A 22549-nucleotide genomic window follows, 5' to 3' on the forward strand; every position below is an offset into this window, starting at 1 on the left:
CCCTTAGCCGTTTACTTTAGGAGGACCTTAGTGATTTATTTTCTCAATGATTAATATTTCATATATATTATGTGTAGAGGGGCTGATCGACATCAACCCGAGAGACCATTAACTGTTAGGATTAAACCGCTAATATGAGAGTCTTTTAATGGTAAGTGTTAATAATAATCAATAATCAATTTATCATATTAACTCTTAAGATGATAGTCTTAACTCAAGATCATCATTTGTTGCTCGATTAGGTAATCTAATTGTAGATCCACGTGTGGGGATTTTGAGATATTTATTGCACATCGAATCTACGATTAGGTGTGGGTTTTAACACTAAATAAATTAAGACTATTATTATATTGATCAAAATGTTGCTATTAAAATAATGTTGTTTGATGGGGATACTATATGTATCCATAAAGTGAGATAAGTCGTCTTTATGGATTTTTATCAAGTAAGTGTTTTTCTTAGATTGTATACTTATGAAAACATGTTGTGTGATATTGATGCTTGCTAATAATATGAAAAACATGTTCATCTTATTCTCATGTTATGTGATTATATGACATATGTGATATTTGTATGAAAATAAGATGTGAAATTTTGGTACCTGGAGTACGTATGTGATTTGCATGCTAAACATGCTTATATGATTTCGAGTGTTTTGGCCATATCACATGCATGGGGTAGGATATGTGAAAGGTGGAAGTATATAATAGTTTATCTGCATTAATGTGACACTGTTCACGATTCTGCGACTCTGGTGGCTTGTCCATAAATTTGTTTATATAACAGTTTATCTGTGTTACTGTGACACTATTCACAATTTGGTATGTTGGTTGGACAAGTTCTGGGTAAACTCGATTATGGTGTGTAGCAGAGATGAGTAGGATCATTTTCCTAAAATCTGCATTGTTTTACGAATTATGTGTTGACATGATCATGCATGATATGCTTATGAAATATTGAGATATGTAATTCTATTACTTTGTATCGTATATGTTTTATGTTGTGCATGAGTTTGTGTTAATCCCACACTAGGCTTAAAAATCTCACTCATTAGTGTTTCAACCTTTCAGGTAACACTCAAACATAGGACTTGGATCAGCATTTAGTGAAGCCTCTCAGAAAATTTTACATCATGGATATTTATTAGATTTTTAACTATTTGGACTTTGGGTTGTGTTTTTGTGGACTTTAGACTTTACCTTTATTTTGGTTGTGATTTATATTTTTATGACTTTAAAATTATCATGCATGCATGCAAAATTATGGGATTTTAAGTATTTTAAATAATGTCATTTTCTAAATTAATTATGTTTTTTTAAATTTTAAACAAAATAATAATTGTGAATTTCCTAAATAGATTTATGAAAATCCATCATGAGCTTCTTTATAAAAAATCATTTTATAATGATAATATAAGATCCTTCTTATTTAGATGTTTTCAAACAACATTACAATTAAATGACGCTTTTCTTTTAAAAATAAATATATTTTACTAAATATTTTTCAAGAGATAAAATTAGTCAATCTTATAGATTTTTATGATTTCAAATTCAAACCTCTATTTTTTTTTCAAAATAAACAAATAATTTCGCACGTCGTTAATGTAATTTCTGATATTCGACCATAACGTCTAAGTCGGGTTTAGGGTGTTACGTAATAATTAAAGTCTACATCCTTGCTTATTGTAATGCGTAGGCTTGTGCAAGTGTACACAGCCGTTATCAAGTAATAAGTAAGTATCGAGTTATCGTCTCCACATGGATTATATTTGTGTTAAATCACTTAATTGTAAAATTATACTAACAACTTGGTAAATAAAAACACAATATGGTTGAGAAGTGATGATTAAAATTAAATATGTTAAATTAAATGCAATGATCCCTAATACAAATTATCCTAAGTATGCAATCTATATGAATGAAATATATTTTAGCAAAATTAAACACAATTTGCAACAATTATAACATAAATAAACCAGGACAATCACTTTAATTAAACTCAATTTATTATCAACATGCTTAATAACATTTAGAAAAACATTCCATGGCACCTTGATCTTTCATGAGTTTGGAAACCACATTAGGTCCTTTTGGAATCATTTACTAAGTAAATATGCATTTTACTAATCCTTATTTACTAAGGGCTTCTTAGCATTCGTGTGAGGTAACAAAAACGTGTTAGGTTTGAAACAGTTTAATCACACAAATCTAACAACTATGGAGATAACAGAGCTTGGTTAGAGTTGTTATGCAACTTGCAAATTAATTGGGTTAGAATCTAAATTGAGCATGCACATTTCAACTATGTGTCCATTAGCCATCATCTGGTTAGGATCGCTCAGCTAATTCAGGTGCATTTCAATCACGTATAAATGAAATACAGACTTTATTTTAATTGAAAACATGATTGATTGAGGCACAAACATTCTAAGCATGAATCAAATAAATATTATTTAATCAATGCAATCATCCTAGCTTAAATAAAATTAAGCTAACATTGTTGTAAACAAGAACAAAGAACACATAGCAAACATTTTTAGATTAAATTAAAGAAAAGAAAGATTAAACCCAAATCAGAGTGGCTGTCACCCAAGACTCTGACCGACGAGGCTATTTCACTCGTTTACTTTGCTCCTTTGCTGATGGCTCTCCAAGGTGGACGACTAAGGGCTTTTTAAGAGGTTTAATTACTAAAATCTCTATGAAGAGATGATGCTAGGCGTGGGGAATGAAAAATGCTAAAGAGAATTGAGAGAGAAGAGAGAATGATGAGGGATGAGGGATGATGAATGAGAGAATGAATGGGTCTTATTTATAGGTGAAGAGAGGTGGGTAGTGTGACAGCCTTAAAACGACCCTAGTCGGAATGTGGTTTCGGGACCACAAAACCGAGGCATAAAAATAATTTGATATTTATTTTGATGCCTATAATATGTGTTAACTCATTTGTGACATTTTGATGCTTTAATTTAGAGTTATAAATGTGAATTTCACTAGAAAGGACCTAGTAGAAAACTTTGAAAGTATGATGGGGAAATGTATGATGACTAATTAAAGCATGCATGCAAAACAATGGCCTTGCATGTCAAATACCCCTTTTACAAGTGATGGCCGCCATGACAAGGAGTATGGGCTAAACATGTCATGAAACATGTTTTGTTGGTGCATTAGGGGAAATAATAAACAAATAAGCATGGGTAGTAAAGAAAGGAAAAAAAAATGTGTGTGTGAGTGAAACCCCCCATTGCAGTACATGGAAGAAAAGAAAAGAAAAAATTTTGCTCATCCATTTCATTCTCTCTTGACCGAAAATACTAGAGGGAAGGAGGAATTTTGCTTCATGCTTGGGTTGGAAGAGGATTAGGAAGAGGTTTGGCTATATTTGCATCAAGATTAAGGTATGTTTGATGTTGTGCCATGAGATTCATGCATGTTTTGGTTGCTAACTTGATGTTCTTATTAGCCCATGGTTCAAATCTTTGTTATATCATGGGGATGGTATTTGGCCAAGGTGGATTTTGAGTTAATGCCATTGCATGTTAAATATGAAGCTTGATAATGATACATGTGATGGTGGATTGAGGACTCTTAGATTTTCTTTGAGCATTTTTGAATGATATACTAAGTTCTTTGTGTAATCATGACCAAAATTATGGTGTGTGATGTATTCGGCCATGGTACATCCCCAAGTGTGATTTATGTTCTTTGCATGGAGAGTAAGATTTGTGTTTCGAAATCATGTTTATGTTTAGTTACAATCAACTTGAGATTCGGCTCTAGCATACATATATGTATATATGTTTGAGCATGATGTATTGGCATGACATATATACTATCTTAAGGTATATACTTACTTATGATGATGTTTCGGTTATGAAGGAAATGATAGATGTGTATTGAGTTACAATATGGAAAGGTATTAGTTAGTAAAATGTATGCTGTTTTTGTGTGGTAATAAGTGCATAAATGGCCTCAACATGGACATGCATATTCGGCCACATGAGGGGAAATTGGTGTGCATGTATTCGGTTAGAGGCAACCATATTGAAGCCTTATCTTGGCTTAGATTGTTGACTGAACGGGTAATAAGTGAGGATGGTTGCCGAATATACAAACATACATATGCATGTGTAATTGAATTATGAATGTTTAGCAAGATGGTTAAACTAGTTGATTTATTGATTAAGCTCAAGGAGTTAAAGAAGGAGAATCAAGCAAGGGAAAGACGAAGGTCATCGAGTGCCGACTTGGACTATTTTACCCAACACAAGGTAAGTCATTAAGCATATATTTGATATTGCTTAAGTGATTGTAATATCTATGCAATTGTGTTTAATGAGATGAAATATATACAAATGTATGTGTATGAAAAGATGATAATGTTGAACGTAAAAGAGATAGTGAAATGTGTAGGAAGTTTGCTTCGGCACTAAGTGTGCGAGAAATAGATGTGTACGGTGACGAGATTGGCACTGAGTGTGCGAGCTTGTAATGTATGGCACTAAGTGTGCGAGTTTGGACTATATGGCACTATGTGTGTGGGCTTGAATCACATGGCACTAAGTGTGCGTGATTGAGTATTAAGCACTATGTGTGCGAACTCTACATATATCTCCGATTGAATATCTATATGGAGGTGTGACTCTATCGAGATGAGTATGGACAGCGGAAAGAGTAAGTACCTTGAGTTCATGGCTAATAGATGCTATGTTCATGCTCGGGTGGAGTTGGTAAGATTTAAATCTATGTGATGATTTCAATTGCATGATTGTTGCGGAAATGAAATGATGTATGGAAATTGCTTCAAATATCCTATTGAATAGTATATGAAATGTAAATGTATGACTTGGTATGAGATTGATCCGAAGGATCTAAGGAACTATGGTATAGTTCGGTATGGCTAGAACACTTGGCCTTGTTTCATTATTTCATTTTATGATAATGTTATTAATGGATGGTTGTGGAATGCTTATGACTTCTTGAGTTATAAACTCACTCGGTGTTTTCTTGTCACCCATTTTAGGTTTCTTGGACTCGTCTCCTTTTGGGTGTTCAGAACAAATCAACGAAGTCATCACACCGGCGAGCAAATTTTGGTATTGTCTTCTTAGTCGACTTAGGAGAACATTTGGCATGTATGGGCTATTTTGTTTTGTTAAATTTTGGGGTTGTAAACTTTAAGCCATGTGAAAATGGCCTATGTGGTCGTTTGAGTGGGATGCTAGAATCTATAGCCACGAGTCTTAGAAACCTTAATTTTGATAAGGTGGCCATAATATGTGTCACGTATGATGGATGATTAGTAAGGCTAAGGAAGGATTCATGAAATTGGCATAGTCTACTGCAGTAACTGTTGCGGACAGCAGCAGTGATATGAGATCGAAAAATCACTAAAAATAGTAGAAGTGGAATTAATAGCTAAAAAAAATTTCGTACTCGAATCTTGATGGGTCTATTTTCATATGGATGAAACGAAACGACCATATGAGCTGTATTTTAAGAGATATTAAAGTTCTCGTGAAACAGGGCCAGAACGGTTTCTGGATCCCCTGTTCCGACTTTGGAAAATCATTGTAAATTAACCAGAGATAATTAGGAGTCGTGCCATATATGTGTAGATTCCTCTCTGAGTCTAGTTTCTATAGAAACAAACGGCATCAGTATTGAAGCCCTGTACAGGGAGATATCCAATTCGTAATGCACAAAGGTCAGTGTAGTCGATCCCTGCAACAGGGGAGACTTTAACTAATAAACTGTACTAATTGGCTTGACCAAAAATTCTGGAAAAAAATCTGTAGATGGACATATGAGTCTAGTTTCAGGGAAAAATTACGAAACTGATTTTCGAGTTGCAAAACTCAAGTTATGATTTTTGAAGCGACTAGTACACAGATTGGCAGCTTGTCTGGGAAATTCTCAATAAGTGGTTTGAAGTCTGTTAACACCTCGTGTTCGACTCCGGCGACGGTCTCGGGTTCGGGGTGTTACAGGTAGTTTGCTAAAAATAGCTGGGTTTAGTCTTTTCGCACTTCTTCCATGAGTGATCGGCCATAATTAGTGGAATTTGAGCTAATTTTTGCTTGATTTCTAAGCAATTTAAATTCCATAATAACTCAAGACTGAGACTCGGTCCAATGTAGATCTTCGAGTAAATCTCTAATTTCTTCAACAATGCAAGGACCTTGTGTAATTAAACCAAAAAGTGGTTTAAGTGGACAGCCATGTGTAGCCGAATTTGGGTTGACTTGGTCTTCAATTTGGACGGTTTTTGTAATTCAACAAAGCTATCAAACCTGTCCAAAATAAATCAATAAGTTAAAGGACCAAGGAATAAAATTTATCCAATTTAAATAATTAATTCCAACCCAAATTATTAATGAAATATTTAAAATGATTTATTAAATATAATTTTATATTTTATTTGTTTAATTTAATTATGCATGGCCCATTTTATGTCTTAAAAATATAATATGTTCAAATAAGTATAAAATAATCCATTTTATCATGAAAACTATATAATAAAGTACAAAATCACATATTATAATTTCTATGTCCTAATTTCATCTTTTCACATGATTCATTAATTTATTAAACAATTACTTAATTTTAACAACGAATTTAATTAAAAAGGTGATAAATTACATAGAAAAATCCTATATATTTTTAGTTTACACTTATCACTTAGTAATAAGGGTTTAATACTACTCGGAGGAGTACTGCAAATATTAAAAAGACTAGATAATCTAGAACATTCGAGGGAGAAAGAGGTTGAAAATTACTCCCTAAACGAGCTAATGCATTTGCACATTGGTTCTCTCCTCGAAAGACATGTTTCATAAAGCTAGCAATAAAGAATCAGCATAGCATCCTACACTCATCAATAATGGGAGAAAAAAAGGATTAGCGATATTAGAATTAGACAATAGCTGAATAAGAGTGGTTGCATCAACTTCAATTTCTAGGTTAGCTAAGCTTAGGTCTTTAGCTAATTGAAGTCCATCTTTGAGGGCTCATATTTCAACTTGAACACTAATAGCACTTGGAATATTGCAAAAGGTGCCTATAATTCAATTGCCATGATGATCTCGTATGAAAGCTCTCGCCTTGGCCTTCCCCAAATCACCTAACGAAGAGCTACACATGTTAAGCTTATAAAATTCCTAAGCAAGAGGTTTCTAAGTCATAGAGGTAAAGGAAAGTAGCGAGATTCAATGAAAAGAAGGGGGAATGGCAACTAATTCCCCCTATAGCATAAAGAATTCTTTGTACAAACAATTCTTAGGTCAAGAATTACTAAATACATGTGTGTTTCTAATCAACCATAACTCTCAAAGTGTAAATGATAATTGAAAACATTAAAATAATTCCTAAGTAATTTTTGTACTTAGCATTAAATAGAACACTAAGGTTTGCGCTCCTCACATGGAATAAGGCCTAGTTGGGCCTTTCTTGTATTGGTTCCAATTATATGTGTTTCCTAGATTTTTAGTTCAACATTTATAATTTATCCAACCCAATATTTATTTTCTATTACCCAAAATATTATTTATTAAATTTAATTAGCTTTTATTTAGATTAATTTTTCAATTAAATTATTTTTAACCCAATTCTAATACCGTTAAAGTCATTGTAACTTTATTATATTAGAATCTACAATGAAATATATTTAATTGTCTTATTCAAAAATTTATAATGACTAATTAATTTAATTCCTATTTCAAATTAAAATTATTTAATTAAAATTAATTAAATAATAATTTGAACATTAAACTAATTCCTAAGTAATTTTTGTACTTAGTATTAAAACACATTCATTATAAATAGTGATACATGCAATCTATTTTGGTTACTTCATCATTTTCATTCATTCCATATCATTTGGTTCTAATGCAATTTGTTTTTGGTTATCTCGAGCTAGTAGAGGAACCGATTATAAATATATAATTAGGGCTCAAATAAAGTTTTAACTTTTTGTCTATTAATTGCAACATTATTTAATCACTGAAGTCACTTGAGAGATGGTATAATGCTTGCTTGTGGCTTAAGTGAACTTAGGACTAAAAAGCTTGTTTTGAAAGGTACCTTTAGGTATACACAATTCGTCACACAGTCATATGCCATACACGAGCATCTGGCACGCTGTGTGGTCTGTATGTTTTAGGTGATAATTGGTGCACACGATCACAGTCTCTTACACAGCCTGGTGACACGACTGTGTGAACATTTACAAAGTTTTACAATTAGGTCCACACGGCCATATTTTGTTACATGACTTATTTTCACGGCCGTGTGACCCTTGTTTACAAAATTTTCCCATCTTTTGTATTTTTTCAAATTGATCCTTAATTGATGCTGAGTTAATTTAAAGCTTTTGTAAGCTCGATTTAAGCCAGGCCTTACATGTATAATATGTTTAACCGAATGTTTGATGATTAATTAATGTTTTAATAAGTTTTTGAATCATGATTATGTTCTATTATTTACCGTAGCATCTCATAACTCTAATCTGGTGATGGAGACAGGTGAGGGTGTTACAAATATTGGTCTATTTTCGCACTTAAGGAGCTTGTTTTCTTGGCAATTTAGTATTTAATATTATGTTTTCATTATTTAGTAGTTAGTAGTAAAAGTTAATAAAATTAAGTGTTTTTAACAAATTTTGTGAGTGTTGTGACCTATTAGGCCGACACAGGCTTTAGGTAGTGCTAATGTGTTGAATTGAGTGTGTAGGATAATGAATTATAAGCCTAATTGATGTGGGAGCAAGGGACGAGTGATGCACAAGCTTATCGAGTTGTCAAAGCATGAAATGAACCATACAAGGCACAAATCACATGTAGTGTTGCGCTATAGCCCTTGTATGGCGGGACATAGGTCAATGTGCTGCCCAAGTCATCTGGGGTTATTTTCGTTCACACAATTGCTATTCTATCAAAAAATAATGGTAATTTATTTTAATATTAAAAATTCTATTTTCTAGGAAAAACGCATGATTCTAATGATTGAGAGAATTAACTTTCATACTAAAAATTAATAAAGTTTTTCCTTTTGTATGATTGGTTCGGTAAACTTTGAGTCCACACTCAAAGCAGTTCATGATTCAAGAATAATGAAGAATGTCGTTCAATAGAAAATATAGGTATATTTTAATTAAATTTATTATTATAAATAACACAACAAACTTGATTTTAGAAAATTTTAAAACTTTCTCTATTCCTAAAATAACTGTTTTCTAAATCAGTTTTTCCAATAGTTTCAACTTCTATAATTCTTTCTTATTACCAATGTGTTCGAAAACCTTTCAATGTATTGCATGCTTTTTTGGTGTATGTGGCCCACTCTTTGGTATTGTGATTGTTTAGATGGGGAAAGATGTGGTTACATTTTTGTCATGGGCAGTCGAATCTAAAATGGAAGAAAGGAAGCTAGTCGTATTATTATATCAATCGATATCAAATGACAGACTTTTGCTTAATGAACCTATTGTTGACATTTCTGTCATCTAATGCAGATAGGTTTTAAATGGACATTTGTAGGGAAGAGCAATTTTTGGTTTTAATAAAATAAAAAATAAAAAAAATTAACTTATTTGATTTTTTTGGTTTTGGTTTAGTCGAGTGGGACGGGTTGGTCGATTTTGACTTCGATTTAATTAATTAATTTGGTCAATTATCAGTTTTTGAATCTTGTAACTGAATTGATTGAAAAAATTGACTTATTTTATATTATTTTTAAATTATTTAAAATATATTTATATTTTATAATATATATAAATATGTAACCATGTAAACCCAACTCAGTATCCTAAAAAGTTAATAAAAAAATAGTCAAATTGACCAAATCAAAGTCAGTTCAGATCGATTTGGATTGGGTCGATTTTCTAATGTTAAAGTTTGTTTGAAAAAAGTTGATCGAATTAACTTATTAAACCGATTACTTTCTCTTAGATATTTGTATTGTCTTTGGCATTGCTTCAAGCTATTTATTACTGGCGGTTAAGGTGGTTTGTTCTCAAAACTCACAGATTGGTCGTAGCAGGCACCCAGTTTCTCTCATACTAATTTTCTATTTTAAGAATTTGGTAATAATAGTTTTGAGAAGCAAGGGCATGAGAGGATGACTTGGAGAAAAAATGGGTTAAGGAAGAAGAAGATGAATAGTGATGGGTCAAAATATAATAAAAAATGATGATTTGGCATGTACAGTCAACTGTCGTTAAGGGGTTCAATGCTTGAGTGACTAAAATACAAACATTCTCTAATGATGTGACTAAATTGTAAGGAGTTTTATTTGGATGACCAAGATAAAAGCACATTAAAATTTGAGTGACCAAAATAAAAGTGCCCTAACACACCAAAAAAAAATCCGCTTGAAGTGGAGAGAAAAAAGTAAATCTTTTGTAACCTTTAATTGTGAAAAAGGGGAAAATGTACCAAAAAAAAAAACCTAATATTTAAAAGCAAATTGCATTTTAATCTCACTACTAAAAAAATAGATAAATTAGCCTTTATATATATATTTTTTGGTGAGAAAAAGGAAACACTAAATTAATTACAAAAACATTGTTTGAGCGAAAGTAACACCTGTAGACTTGTCCTTATCAATAAAGGTACGAGCCATGACAGGAGGAACATCATGAACTTGCAAATTGTCTTTCTCGGTCAAAGCTTGCTTAGCTAAACAATTCGCAACTTGATTTTGTTCCCTCGAAATATACTGCAGAAACCATTGATTTTCCTGAGATAAAATATTATGAATTTGCCTAATCAAAGTGAAATTTGAAACAATGGAAGAGCTTCCAAGAATGGATTTAACAACTTCCAAGCTATAATGAATGATAACTTGATCATAGCCCTTTCATTGGCCCTAATATATTTCAAACGTGCAATTTGATCCATTTGTTAAATTTTTATATGTTAAATGATGATGTGGTTATGCTGGAAATTATAATTTTATTGGTAAACTATAAAAATGGTCATTCAATTATGCCTTTTGTTCTATTTTGGTCACCCAACTATTAACTTTTTCGATTTAGTCATTAAAGTTTTCGAAATTAAATATTTTAGTAGTTAATGTGGGTTTTTTTTATTGGTCTAGTAATAAAATTAGCCTTGTAATATTTACACATTCTATCATTTTGATCCTAAATATAAAAAATTCAAAAAATTTAGCACTCAATGTTTGCAAAATTTGTCATTTTAGTTCTAATTCTAAAAATTCAATAAAATTGGCCCTCAATATTTACAAAATTTGTCAATTTAGTCTTAACTCTAAAAATTAAAATATTTTTAATAAAATTTCATTTTAGCCTTTTATAACTCATCAACTAACTCATGTGAGATATTAAAATAAGAAAAAGAGTACCCTCTTTCAAGTCATTTGTAACAATTTCTTTTACTATAATTTAGGGTTCACATTGGATCAAACCAATTGATTTGGAAACCTATTTGGAATAATTGACTACATTATCACCTAAACAGATAACATTTTTAATGCATTTATTTTCTTTCGGATGCTAATTTTTTTTTGTGTTTATCCCAACTTTTTAGAATTTTTTTGCAAGTGATTTTAAAGAGGGTACTCTTTTTCTTATTTTTAATATCTCATATGGGTTAACGATGAGTTATAAAGGGCTAAAAAGATTGTTATTTTAAAATTTTTTTAATTTTTAGAGTTAGGGCTAAATTGATAGATTTTATAAATTTTGAGGCCAAATTTATTGATTTTTTAGAATTAGAACTAAAATGATAAATTTTGTAAACATTGAGGGCTAATTTTGTTACTAGATTAATAAAAATTAACATCAACTTAGAGTGACTAAAATATTTAATTTTAAAAGTTTAGTGACTAAACTAAAAAATTAATAATTAAGTGAACAAAATAAAACAAAAATATAATTGAGTGACTTTTTAAAATTTATCCATAAAAATAATTTTCAGCATGTACATATAAGTGATAAAATAATTTACAGTTTCGAAATATATACAAATAAATTTAACTATTCAAGTGAAAGGACTGAAATGCAATCCACCTTCCAACTTTTACCTGAAAAAAGGGAAGGTAATACTGTAAAGTTTACCCTTCGATTAAATATATACTCATAAAAAATAACTCCAAAAGCCCTAGCGCCCATATAGTCTCGTAAAGACATAAACCCTCGCAAATAAAAGGGCAGCGGAGCTTTAAAACTGCAAGTAACCAACCGAAAACCAAAATTTTTGAAAAAGGAAGCTCAGAATGAGGAAGAAGGTAGACGAACGCATCAGAACTCTCATTGAAAATGGAGTGAAAAATCGCCATCGTTCGATGTTCGTCATCATTGGTGACAAGTCCCGTGATCAGGTACCTCCGTTTCTTTTCGTTCTTTTTTTGTTTAAATTGTTTCATAAAAGAAAAAGAAAAGACCTTTGTAAAATTTCTCACGAGCCAAACAGAGAGTGTGTTTTCGTGGCTAATTTGAAATTTGTTTTTTAAAATTATTTTTGCAGATTGTGAACCTTCACTACATGCTAAGTAAGGCTGTGGTTAAATCTAGGCCGACTGTTTTATGGTGCTACAAGGACAAACTTGAACTCAGCAGGTTTGTATATTAGTTTCAGGCAGTTGGTGATATTGCTATTTACCTTTGGTTACCGAAATTTAAAAAAAGAAAAGCAAGTAGAAAAATTAGCAATCAAACAGAAAATTCATTTGATGCTTTTTCTTTGTTAAATGAGCTCTCTTGATATTAATGTCTTAAAGTGATGGTCATGTTAATGCAGTCACAAGAAAAAACGTGCAAAACAGATAAAAAAGTTAATGCAGAGAGGGCTGCTGGATCCTGAGAAAGTTGATCCTTTTTCTCTTTTTGTTGAAACTGGAGGATTAACCTATTGCTTATACAAAGATTCAGAGAGAATTCTTGGAAATACTTTTGGAATGTGTATATTACAGGTAGCCTTTTGATTGTATTTTGCCTGGTTTCGGTTCTATATATCTTTTTCTTTTTTTTCTCCCACATTTCTTTAGTTTAAAATGTTTACTTTGCTTTGATGTTAGGATTTTGAGGCTCTGACGCCAAACCTTCTTGCCAGAACAATAGAGACAGTTCAGGGTGGAGGATTAATTATTTTGCTTCTTCGTTCCCTTTCTTCATTGACCAGTCTTTACACCATGGTTATGGTATGAATTAGTTCTACTGTTGGTTTGATTTTATTATTCTCCAAAGAAATTAAGAAAACTGTATGTACTGACTTATGACACCATGATTTCTTTTGCTTTGTCATTTCTTTTTATCTCTACTCTGTTTTAAAAGTGTTAGTCCTACATTTGTTTAATAATCCATTTGGGATATTTTCAGATCACTAACCAGTGTTTATCAGTTTTTCTTTTATTATTTTTTTTCTGGGGGCTGGATATGTGAAGGGTGTCACTCTCTTGCTGCTCCAGAGAAATGAATAGGATTCCTACTATTGAGAAATTGGTGTAGATGTAACACTTGAAAGGCACTTAAGATTCTAAAAGGCTTCTCAAGCTTAGAAAAATCTCTCAGTCTGTTAATTTAAGCTAGTTTAAGAATTTCAAATGTTCTTCCAAGAAAAACCTCATATATCATAATGTCACCCTTGTTTCTTTCTTCACTTATTTTTTCTTTACTCAGCCTTTTGTAGCCTTTATTTTTCATTCTTAATATGCAGTTGGTTTGTCTTGCGAGTATTTTAGGTTATTAAGCCCGATTTCAATATCTGAGGTTGTTATTTTGAAATTAATGCTTCTCTGCTCTACCTTCTTGTTCTAATCTCATGTGTGTAGAAGTTCTAGTTGAGTTAATAACTTATTGAAATCAGTGGAATTATTTGATAATTGTATTGGTTAGGCTGCCTATTTTCTTAACTACATTGCTAAAGCCTGCTAAACTATTGGTTTTCATACACAATCTACTTGCTTAAACCATCACTGTGGTAACTTATAGAAAGCTTGTTGATTCAGGATGTTCATGAGCGATATCGTACAGAGTCCCATTCTGAAGCTGCTGGGCGCTTTAATGAACGTTTTTTGTTATCTCTTGCATCATGCAAAGCCTGTGTGGTCATGGATGATGAGCTAAATATATTACCAATTTCATCTCATATAAAATCAATAACCCCAGTCCCAGTTAATGAGGTATCTATCTGACTTCTTTATTGAGTATGGGTCGTTTGGAAATGTTCAGGTGTTTTGTACTGTGTATCATCATTCTAGAAACTATAAACAATTTTTTGTAGTGCTGTAGGAAACTTTAATTTAACCTTTTGTTTACAACCACATTTTCCAACATTCAATAGATAAGTTACCAGAGAACGTGAGTGCCGTAGAAATCTTTGATGTAACTGTTTGCTGGCAACCACATATCTGTCAACATAAGTTAGGGAAGTCACTTGGGAATGTGAAGGCATTTTTATTTCTAACTTTTTTCTGACTCTGATTGGCAAAAGGACTCTGAAGGGCTGTCAGAATCTGAACGGGACCTGAAGAATTTAAAACAAGAACTAAATGAGGATTTTCCTGTTGGTCCTTTGATAAAGAAGTGTTGTACACTGGATCAGGTAGGAAATGTATTTCCCTTACTATTTTCGCATGTGGCTAACAAATTTGGCAAACTTTCGCTGGAATATTTGATGGGTATATTTTATTTTCTAGGGAAAAGCTGTTGTTACATTTCTTGATGCAATTTTGGACAAGAACCTGCGCAGCACAGTTGCTTTGCTTGCTGCTCGTGGTCGTGGGAAATCAGCTGCACTCGGTTTAGCAGTTGCTGGTGCTATTGCTGCCGGGTAAGATGAATTTATGTTATGAAAATCTTTTACCTTTTATATAATTTCCTTTTCTTGTTTCCAGTTCATCTTTGTTCAATCTAATGAGAGAACTTATTCTAATAGGTATTCAAATATCTATGTAACGGCGCCTAGTCCTGAGAACTTAAAGACCTTGTTTGAATTTGTGTGCAAGGGTTTTGATGCTATTGAGTATAAGGTACATTCTTTTCCCTTCATCTGTGTACACATTGACAAGCTTGTATAGGTGCATATGTTCTGACTTTTCTTTAATGTTTATACAGTTATTTGCAAGGAAATGCTTTTAGCTTTGTTTTTCATAGTACTTTTATAGAATCTTCGGCCAGTTACTAGGAAGAAAAACTCATGATGTGTTTCACTGCCTCTACAACTCTATAATTTCAGAAGGATCTTTTTCAAATTTTGACATTGTTTTTCATGGACCCAAATCATAATTCTACCTTAGAGTTTATTAAAGTATTTATAGCGGAGGTTGTCTATAGCCGGGCGCACACTTTTTATTCTAGCATCAGCAGTCACTGTTTTTCATTTTTTAGCTTCTAAACATGATTTTTTCTGGTTCATATATTTTCTAAAAAAGAATTTATTGATAAATGATATGATGACTATGAATCTTTTTCGGATTGTTAGTCCTGATATATATTATATTATTTTTGTTTTCGTACCTTTGTTTCCAGGTACACATTGATTATGATGTTGTGAAGAGTGTGAATCCTGAGTTCAAGAAAGCAACTGTGCGTATCAATATTTACAAGCAGCACAGACAAACGATTCAGGTTGAGAACACATGGATGAACAACTTTTATTTAATCATTTTATTTTATATATACACTGCAAAGTTTATATTATCGAATGAGCAACGAGTTCCTCCATGCTTAGCTCTAACAAATCTGTTTTTTCTACCCTGGCCTTGCAGTATATACAGCCACATGAACATGAAAAGCTCTCCCAAGTTGAGCTTCTTGTTGTTGATGAAGCAGCAGCTGTACCATTGCCTGTTGTGAAGTCCTTGCTTGGTCCATATTTGGTCTTCCTTTCATCTACTGTAAATGGGTATGATAAGTTTGTAACATATTAATCTGCACCCTTGAAAAGTTCACCTGCATGCATGCTCAATATATATTTAGTAGGATATGGATTTGACTGAATTTGAGTTCTTTTATCCCATTTAAAGCTACGAAGGTACTGGTCGGTCTTTATCCCTAAAACTTCTGCAGCAATTGGAAGAGCAAAGCCAACTGTCTAAGGGTGTCGAGGGCTCTTTCTCTGGTATTTCCAGTCTTCATTGACATTATTAGTTCCATGAACAAATATTATGCATCTGATTGTCATGTAAAGTGGAGCTGGACAGAATTAGTTTTTAGCAATATTTAGTTATATATGATACTTTTGGTTCAAGTTTGTGTTTCTGAGGCAATGGGCTGATTTCTCAATCCCTTTTAATGCAGATCGTGTTTTTAAAAAGATAGAACTTAGTGAGTCAATTAGATATGCATCTGCTGATCCCATAGAATCCTGGCTGAATGCTTTGCTTTGCCTAGATGTTACAAACTCGGTACCCAGTATTAGCAGGTTTGGGTTGTGCACATCTATGAGTTAATTATTCCTCCACTTTATCGATTTCAGGAGTGATTTCCTTTATATTTACCATTTTGTAATTAGGTTACCTCCACCCAGTGAATGTGATCTCTACTATGTTAATCGGGATACACTTTTTTCTTATCACAAAGATAGTGAACTATTTTTGCAGGTAATCAGATTTTCTTTAAAATTGATGCAATTTATGTTTAACATACAGTGAAACAAATGCTAATATGTCATATACTTGCAGCGGATGATGGCCCTATATGTTTCTTCTCACTATAAAAATTCCCCGAATGATCTACAACTAATGGCTGATGCTCCAGCTCACCATTTGTTTGTATTACTAGGTATGTCTGCTTGGCTTATCTACTTTTCAATCCAAGCTTGGAATGGGTTTCTGTAACTTACTTTAATGCAGGTCCCGTTGATGAGTCAAAAAATCAGCTTCCTGATATTTTGTGTGTTATCCAGGTTTGCATCGTTGTCATATGAAACTCTTAACAAGTTTTTTTCTATTCATGTTGTCTTTCTTAATATGCAAGGAAAACTTGTTCGTTTCAGATTCTTCAATTGTGTATTGTTCCTTATCTAGTAGAGTTTTGATATTTTGGAACTCTCTGCTACTGTTACTTGTTCATTATGCAATCAATATTGGAAAACTATATTTTACCCATAATTTTGTTGGATAAGTTAGTAATTTTTTTACTGTAATTGGTCTGATGATGATGTACGTACGATAGAAGAGAAATAGAATAGGGCTAGAGAAAATCAGTAATCATATAGTTCCTCCATATGGATTTCCCTGCTTCTGATGCTCATGTGATATTTTGTTAGAGAACTAGATGCAGCGGTGGTATCAAAAAATTAGCTCTACACGTATTTGTGTTATGAGCAGAATGGTTCTCAGCTGTTTCATTAAATTACTTAATAATTAGTGTAAGTTGAACTCTCATGGAAGAGTCTTTTATCTGTATCATTATATATTCACATTAGTTTATCGCAGATCTCTCTTGAAGGTCAAATTTCGCTTAAATCGGCTATCAAAAGCTTAAGTGTTGGCTATCAACCTCATGGAGACCAAATACCATGGAAATTCTGTGAGCAGTTCCGAGATCCTGATTTCCCAAGTCTTTCTGGTGCTCGCATTGTTCGCATTGCCACTCATCCTAGTGCTATGAGGGTAAATTTATGTTCTATGTTCTATGCATATATTGTTGTGTTTGGTTGTTTGGATTGTATGTAAACATTTTGACACCTTTTTTATTGGGCTTATGAAGCTTGGATATGGTTCTGCTGCTATTGAACTCTTGACAAGGTACGTGCATCTTTGGTATATTCTTTCTTTGGTCTAATCAATTTTTGTTCTATTCCAGATGTGCAGTGCACTTGCACAGTCTCCATCCATTAAAATTTTCTGTCTCGATTCCTAATAATCAGAGTGCTTTATAGTTCCGGACTGCATGACCTTGTATGTGCGGGTTCCAAGTTTGATGTTTGAATTTGGGAAGTGTGTACTACTCTTGAGTAGAAAGAAGTAAATTGTGGGTTGCAATATCTTGTTTCTTTTGCTGACAAAAAATTACTATCCAGTTTGAGACCTGCAGTGCATGAGAGAAACTGAATAAGTAATAGAATTTGTCAGTATGATAAACTTATGCAATCTAGGGGAAGCATTTTTTTTTTCCTGAGTAAATAAATAATAGAACTTGTACATTTTATGAGTAATGTACTTATTTTATTTTCTGACCATTAAATTGTCAAGTACCTGTAGAAGATGAATCATTTTAAGAATTGTTCAACTGTCTGCAGATATTATGAAGGACAATTAAGGTCTTATTCTGAGCTAGATGTTGAAGATGCCGAGGAGACTCCACAACGGTCACAACTCAGACTTTCAGAAGCAGCAGAGAAGGTTCATGACTTTAGAAAGCTTTATCTCATACTTTTAATTGATTTTATTATGCTTGACTGTAGGCATTGTGAGAATCAAAACATCTTTGCATGGTTTCATGCCAACATTCCAACCTTTGATGTTGCAAGGGTTTTCTCCTTAATAGCATGCTTGTATAGATTCTTCCTTTTTTTGTAATATACAATGTTACAAACTCACAACCGAGTTTATTTCTGCAGATTTTTTTTCCATATTAAGCATTAGTATGCTCTTCTCTGGTATTTAATGGGTTTTAAGTTCAAGCATTCCACCCTAAACCATACTAGGTGTATTTTGCGGGATTGAGGTTTTAACTTCAAGATCTTTGATCATGGCACAAACAATTATTTTGGTTCCTTTTTTTTTTTTGGCCTGTATTTTGGTTTCTTTGATTCAAAATAATTTCCTTTTTCTAGATTTTGATGTGTATTATGTCCTTGATACGTTTTCAGGTTTTTTTGCTTTCCAAAAATACGTTTTCAGGTTTTTTTGCTTTCCAAAAAATGGCATATGCTTATGATGTGTTTATGAAGTTGTATAAGCTTTTCAGGTTCAGTGAACAACTAATAAATTTGTATCTCTAGGTCTCCTTGTTGGAAGAAAATATTAAACCTAAGACAGATCTTCCACCTTTGCTTGTACATCTGCGTGAACGCCGACCTGAGAAGCTCCATTACCTTGGTGTTTCCTTTGGGCTTACCTTGGACCTTTTTCGCTTCTGGAAGAAACACAAATTTGCTCCATTCTACATATGCCAGATTCCAGTTAAGATTATCTTTCTCCTACTTTGTTACTTGCCCCCGGGCTAGATTTTGTATGTGCATCAAAATTTACCTTTGGATTGGAGCATCAACTGGGCGTCTGATATTTTCCACTTTAACTGGGAACAGAATAATGTGACGGGTGAACATACAATTATGGTCCTTAAACCATTGAACAATGATGATTTTGAGGTCAGTGGATGTGATGAATGGGGTTTCTTCAGTCCGTTTTACCAAGGCAAGTCCTTTATTCCCTAAGAATGTTTTCTGCCAATGCTTTGATATGTAATTCCTACTTAATTTTATTTCCCTTGACTGTTTCAGAATTCAAGCTAAGGTTCAGTAGAAATCTAAGCCGTGATTTCCGTGACATGGAATATAAGCTTGCTATGAGGTCTGTTGAAATTTTTTCTCCTGGAAATTTGAGTGTCTCAGTTATATGCTGATGCTACTATCTTTCAGTGTCCTGGACCCTAAGATGGACTTTACGGATATAGAGCCCGCGCCTTCCAAGTCAGATGAACTTTCAAAGTTAATTAATACTTTATTATCACCATATGATATGGGACGGTTGAAAGATTATTCAAATAATCTGATCGACTACCTCTCGGTAAGATTTCTGATAGAAAATGCAGTACATCACTGCATTGTGTGATTTATTCATAAATCTATATCACGCCTAACTGGTATAGTGTTATCAAATTATGACATCTGCACTTGATAATGAAATGTAGCTGGGTGTTAATTTACTAGTCTTTTATTTATTTGAGAAATTTATCTGTTGGGAAAAGTAAAGCAGTATTGTCAGCATTCCACTGTCATTTTGCCATATTGCTCTGTCTTATTTCCATTCAGTAGCAAAGACTAATTAAACCTTGCAGAATGAGAACATTTATGTACGTCGTGGTGAAACTTATTTTAGTAACATTATCCAATACAGAGTTTACCTCTTGAAGTTTGAAAGTATTGCCTTTTTAAGAACTTTGTGTTCCCCTTTTTCAGATCACTGACCTTCTATCAATACTCGCACATCTTTATTTCCAAGGGAAGATCCCAGTTACTTTAACATATGTTCAGGCCTCTATTCTACTCTGCATGGGCTTGCAGAACCGGGATGTCTCTTATGTTGAGGTTTGATACTCAAAACTTTCTTATTACATGCTTTGCTTACACAACACTGACACACCTGGTTAGACTTCTACAACTCTTTGACCACTGTAAACTGCATAGTGGAGAAAAAAGGACTCTATCCTTGCATGTTGGTTTAAAATCCGGTCTTGGTACTGTTAACATTATGGTACCTACATGACTAACACACCTGGGTGACCTACATATCTGCATTTGGGGCTCTTCCAATATATAAGAGGGAGGAATTGAATGACAGACAAGTTTGGTTAAAACTGACGTGTTTAATTGTTTTTATTGTCATTTTGCAGGAACAATTGAAGAAAGCACTAGAGAGGCAGCAGATACTATCATATTTTAAGAAGGTTATGATAAAGCTGTACAAGTATTTGTATGGGGTTGCATCAAAGGAGATTGAATCTGCTTTACCTCGACTAAAAGAAGTAAGTGGTTAAGTTTTAACTTGCAGTTCACCCACCTTTATTGCATAGTGGTGTTTTTATATATATGGTTTTCCCCTCCAGAGAGTGTTGGAACCTCATAGTATCTCTGTGGATGAGGATCTCAATGATGCTGCAAAGAAAGTTGAGGTATGGTACATCAGCATGGTATTTCTTCTGTGGCGGGTCTCATTTCTATTTTGATCTGACTTGATGTTTTATTTTATAGGAGGAAATGAAAGGCAAGTCGGATGGTGTGTTAAATCTGCAGTTACTCCAACAATTTGCGATTGAAGGAAGAGAAGGTGAACTGGAGAATGCTTTGGAAAATGGTGGTGAAAAGGTGCTTTCAGGCGGTGTCATCAGTGTGAAATCCAGCAGGAGTGAAGTCCAATCGAATAAAAGTGGGAAAAAGAGAGGTAAAGATGAGCATGGTTCGAAATCAACAAGCAAGAAGAGAAAATCATAGTTATCTGCATAAACGATAATTGGTTGCTAGAACGCAAGTTTTGGTAGAATAGGCGGCATATCTGGATTTCTGTTTTTGTAATCTTAATTTTCTTCTTTCCATTTTTATGCCTGTTTAAAACGTTCGAATTTCTGGCTACAGAAATGGGGGACTGCAATTTACTTGCCCTTTTGGCAAACCTTCCTTGAGATACCGAAAACCAAATATTTTGTTTAAACCCTGCAGCTGCAATATACGGAACCAACACTACCAAAAACATATTCATGATGTGAAAATATTAAAAAAAGAAAATTTTTTACATTTTGTTGAAAAATGAAAGTACTTTTATTTTCATTTATTCATTTATCTTTTTAGCTGAGAAAATTTTCTCTATTATGCAATTTATAAATTATGCATTATAATATTAAATTGTCAATATTTTAAGGCTTGTTTTTAGTATAGAGTCAATAAATAAATATATGGATATATATTATATGAATTATTAATATATCAAGGTTTATTTAATTATAAGATATTTTAAATAAAATCTTGAATATAATATAAAATCAACTCTGTAAATGAGTCTTAAAGTAAATAGGACTATAATGGTCGTTATTTTCTATTTTTATTATTTATATTTATATCTATACATTTTAGGAGTAAATAAAGTCATTATCATAGTTCTCTCATATATTTTACTTATTTTATTGATTTATATTTACATCTAATAATATTTTTCAGCTCTTATGTGAATAAATAAGTGCAAATTAGGTAAAACTTAAAATTTAAAGGTTAAATTTGATATTTAAGAAATGGAAAATAATATATATAATGCTAAAACCAAATTAATAAAAGAAAATTAATATTCCGAATGATGAGGAAGACAATGCAACCAATATCTTTTATACAAGGTAATAAAATGAAAATATATTTCATAAAAAATTTGACATAGAGGACCATTTGGAGCAAAAATAAGTGGTTTTGACAAAAAATAATAAATAAATTGTTACAAGAGTGTCAATCAACTTATTCTAGATTTGAAATGTGCAAATTACACTAAAATTATATAAATTTAGCAAAAAAAAAAGTTTACCTTATAACAGAATAACATTCGAGCCTTTCATCATTCAATTCTTAAGATAATAAAGTAATTGACCCATTAAGAGAATAGATGTTAGCCACAAGGTTTAAAGTTGCTTTACACTCAAGACAATGATCGAATTCTCAACTACTAATTAAGGTAGGAGAGATCATTGCCATCTAATCTAACTTCCGTGATTTGTTAATATTAATTTTAATAGAAGTTACAATATTTATTTATCTCTATATAAGCATACCTATATTTTTTTAGTACAATATTCATTTGTACTTATTGCTTCCTCTATTTCCTTCGTATCTCATGAAGAAGTGATTGGTAAAATATTTGGATAGGTGATACATTTTATTGCT

At 32.5% G+C, this 22549-nt stretch overlaps 1 protein-coding gene across 1 annotated transcript; it reads left to right on the forward strand.

Annotated features, from left to right (window-relative positions):
• The first annotated feature begins 12090 nt into the window (after window positions 1–12090).
• Window positions 12091–21458, forward strand: LOC108479582 (RNA cytidine acetyltransferase 1-like). Its single transcript, XM_017782276.2, has 26 exons — window positions 12091–12341; window positions 12488–12579; window positions 12761–12932; window positions 13038–13160; window positions 13968–14141; window positions 14453–14563; window positions 14658–14791; window positions 14897–14990; window positions 15490–15588; window positions 15729–15865; window positions 15987–16081; window positions 16261–16384; window positions 16475–16562; window positions 16644–16743; window positions 16815–16867; window positions 17400–17576; window positions 17674–17711; window positions 18206–18308; window positions 18911–19090; window positions 19217–19325; window positions 19412–19481; window positions 19550–19697; window positions 20090–20218; window positions 20524–20655; window positions 20737–20802; window positions 20882–21458. The coding sequence occupies exons 1-26, from the start codon at window positions 12237–12239 to the stop codon at window positions 21119–21121; spliced, it is 3093 nt and encodes a 1030-aa protein (XP_017637765.1). The 5' UTR covers window positions 12091–12236; the 3' UTR covers window positions 21122–21458.
• The last annotated feature ends 1091 nt before the right edge of the window (window positions 21459–22549 follow it).

The sequence above is a fragment of the Gossypium arboreum genome, chromosome 12 (genome assembly GCF_025698485.1).
Source record: "Gossypium arboreum isolate Shixiya-1 chromosome 12, ASM2569848v2, whole genome shotgun sequence".
Classification (NCBI taxonomy): domain Eukaryota; kingdom Viridiplantae; phylum Streptophyta; class Magnoliopsida; order Malvales; family Malvaceae; genus Gossypium; species Gossypium arboreum.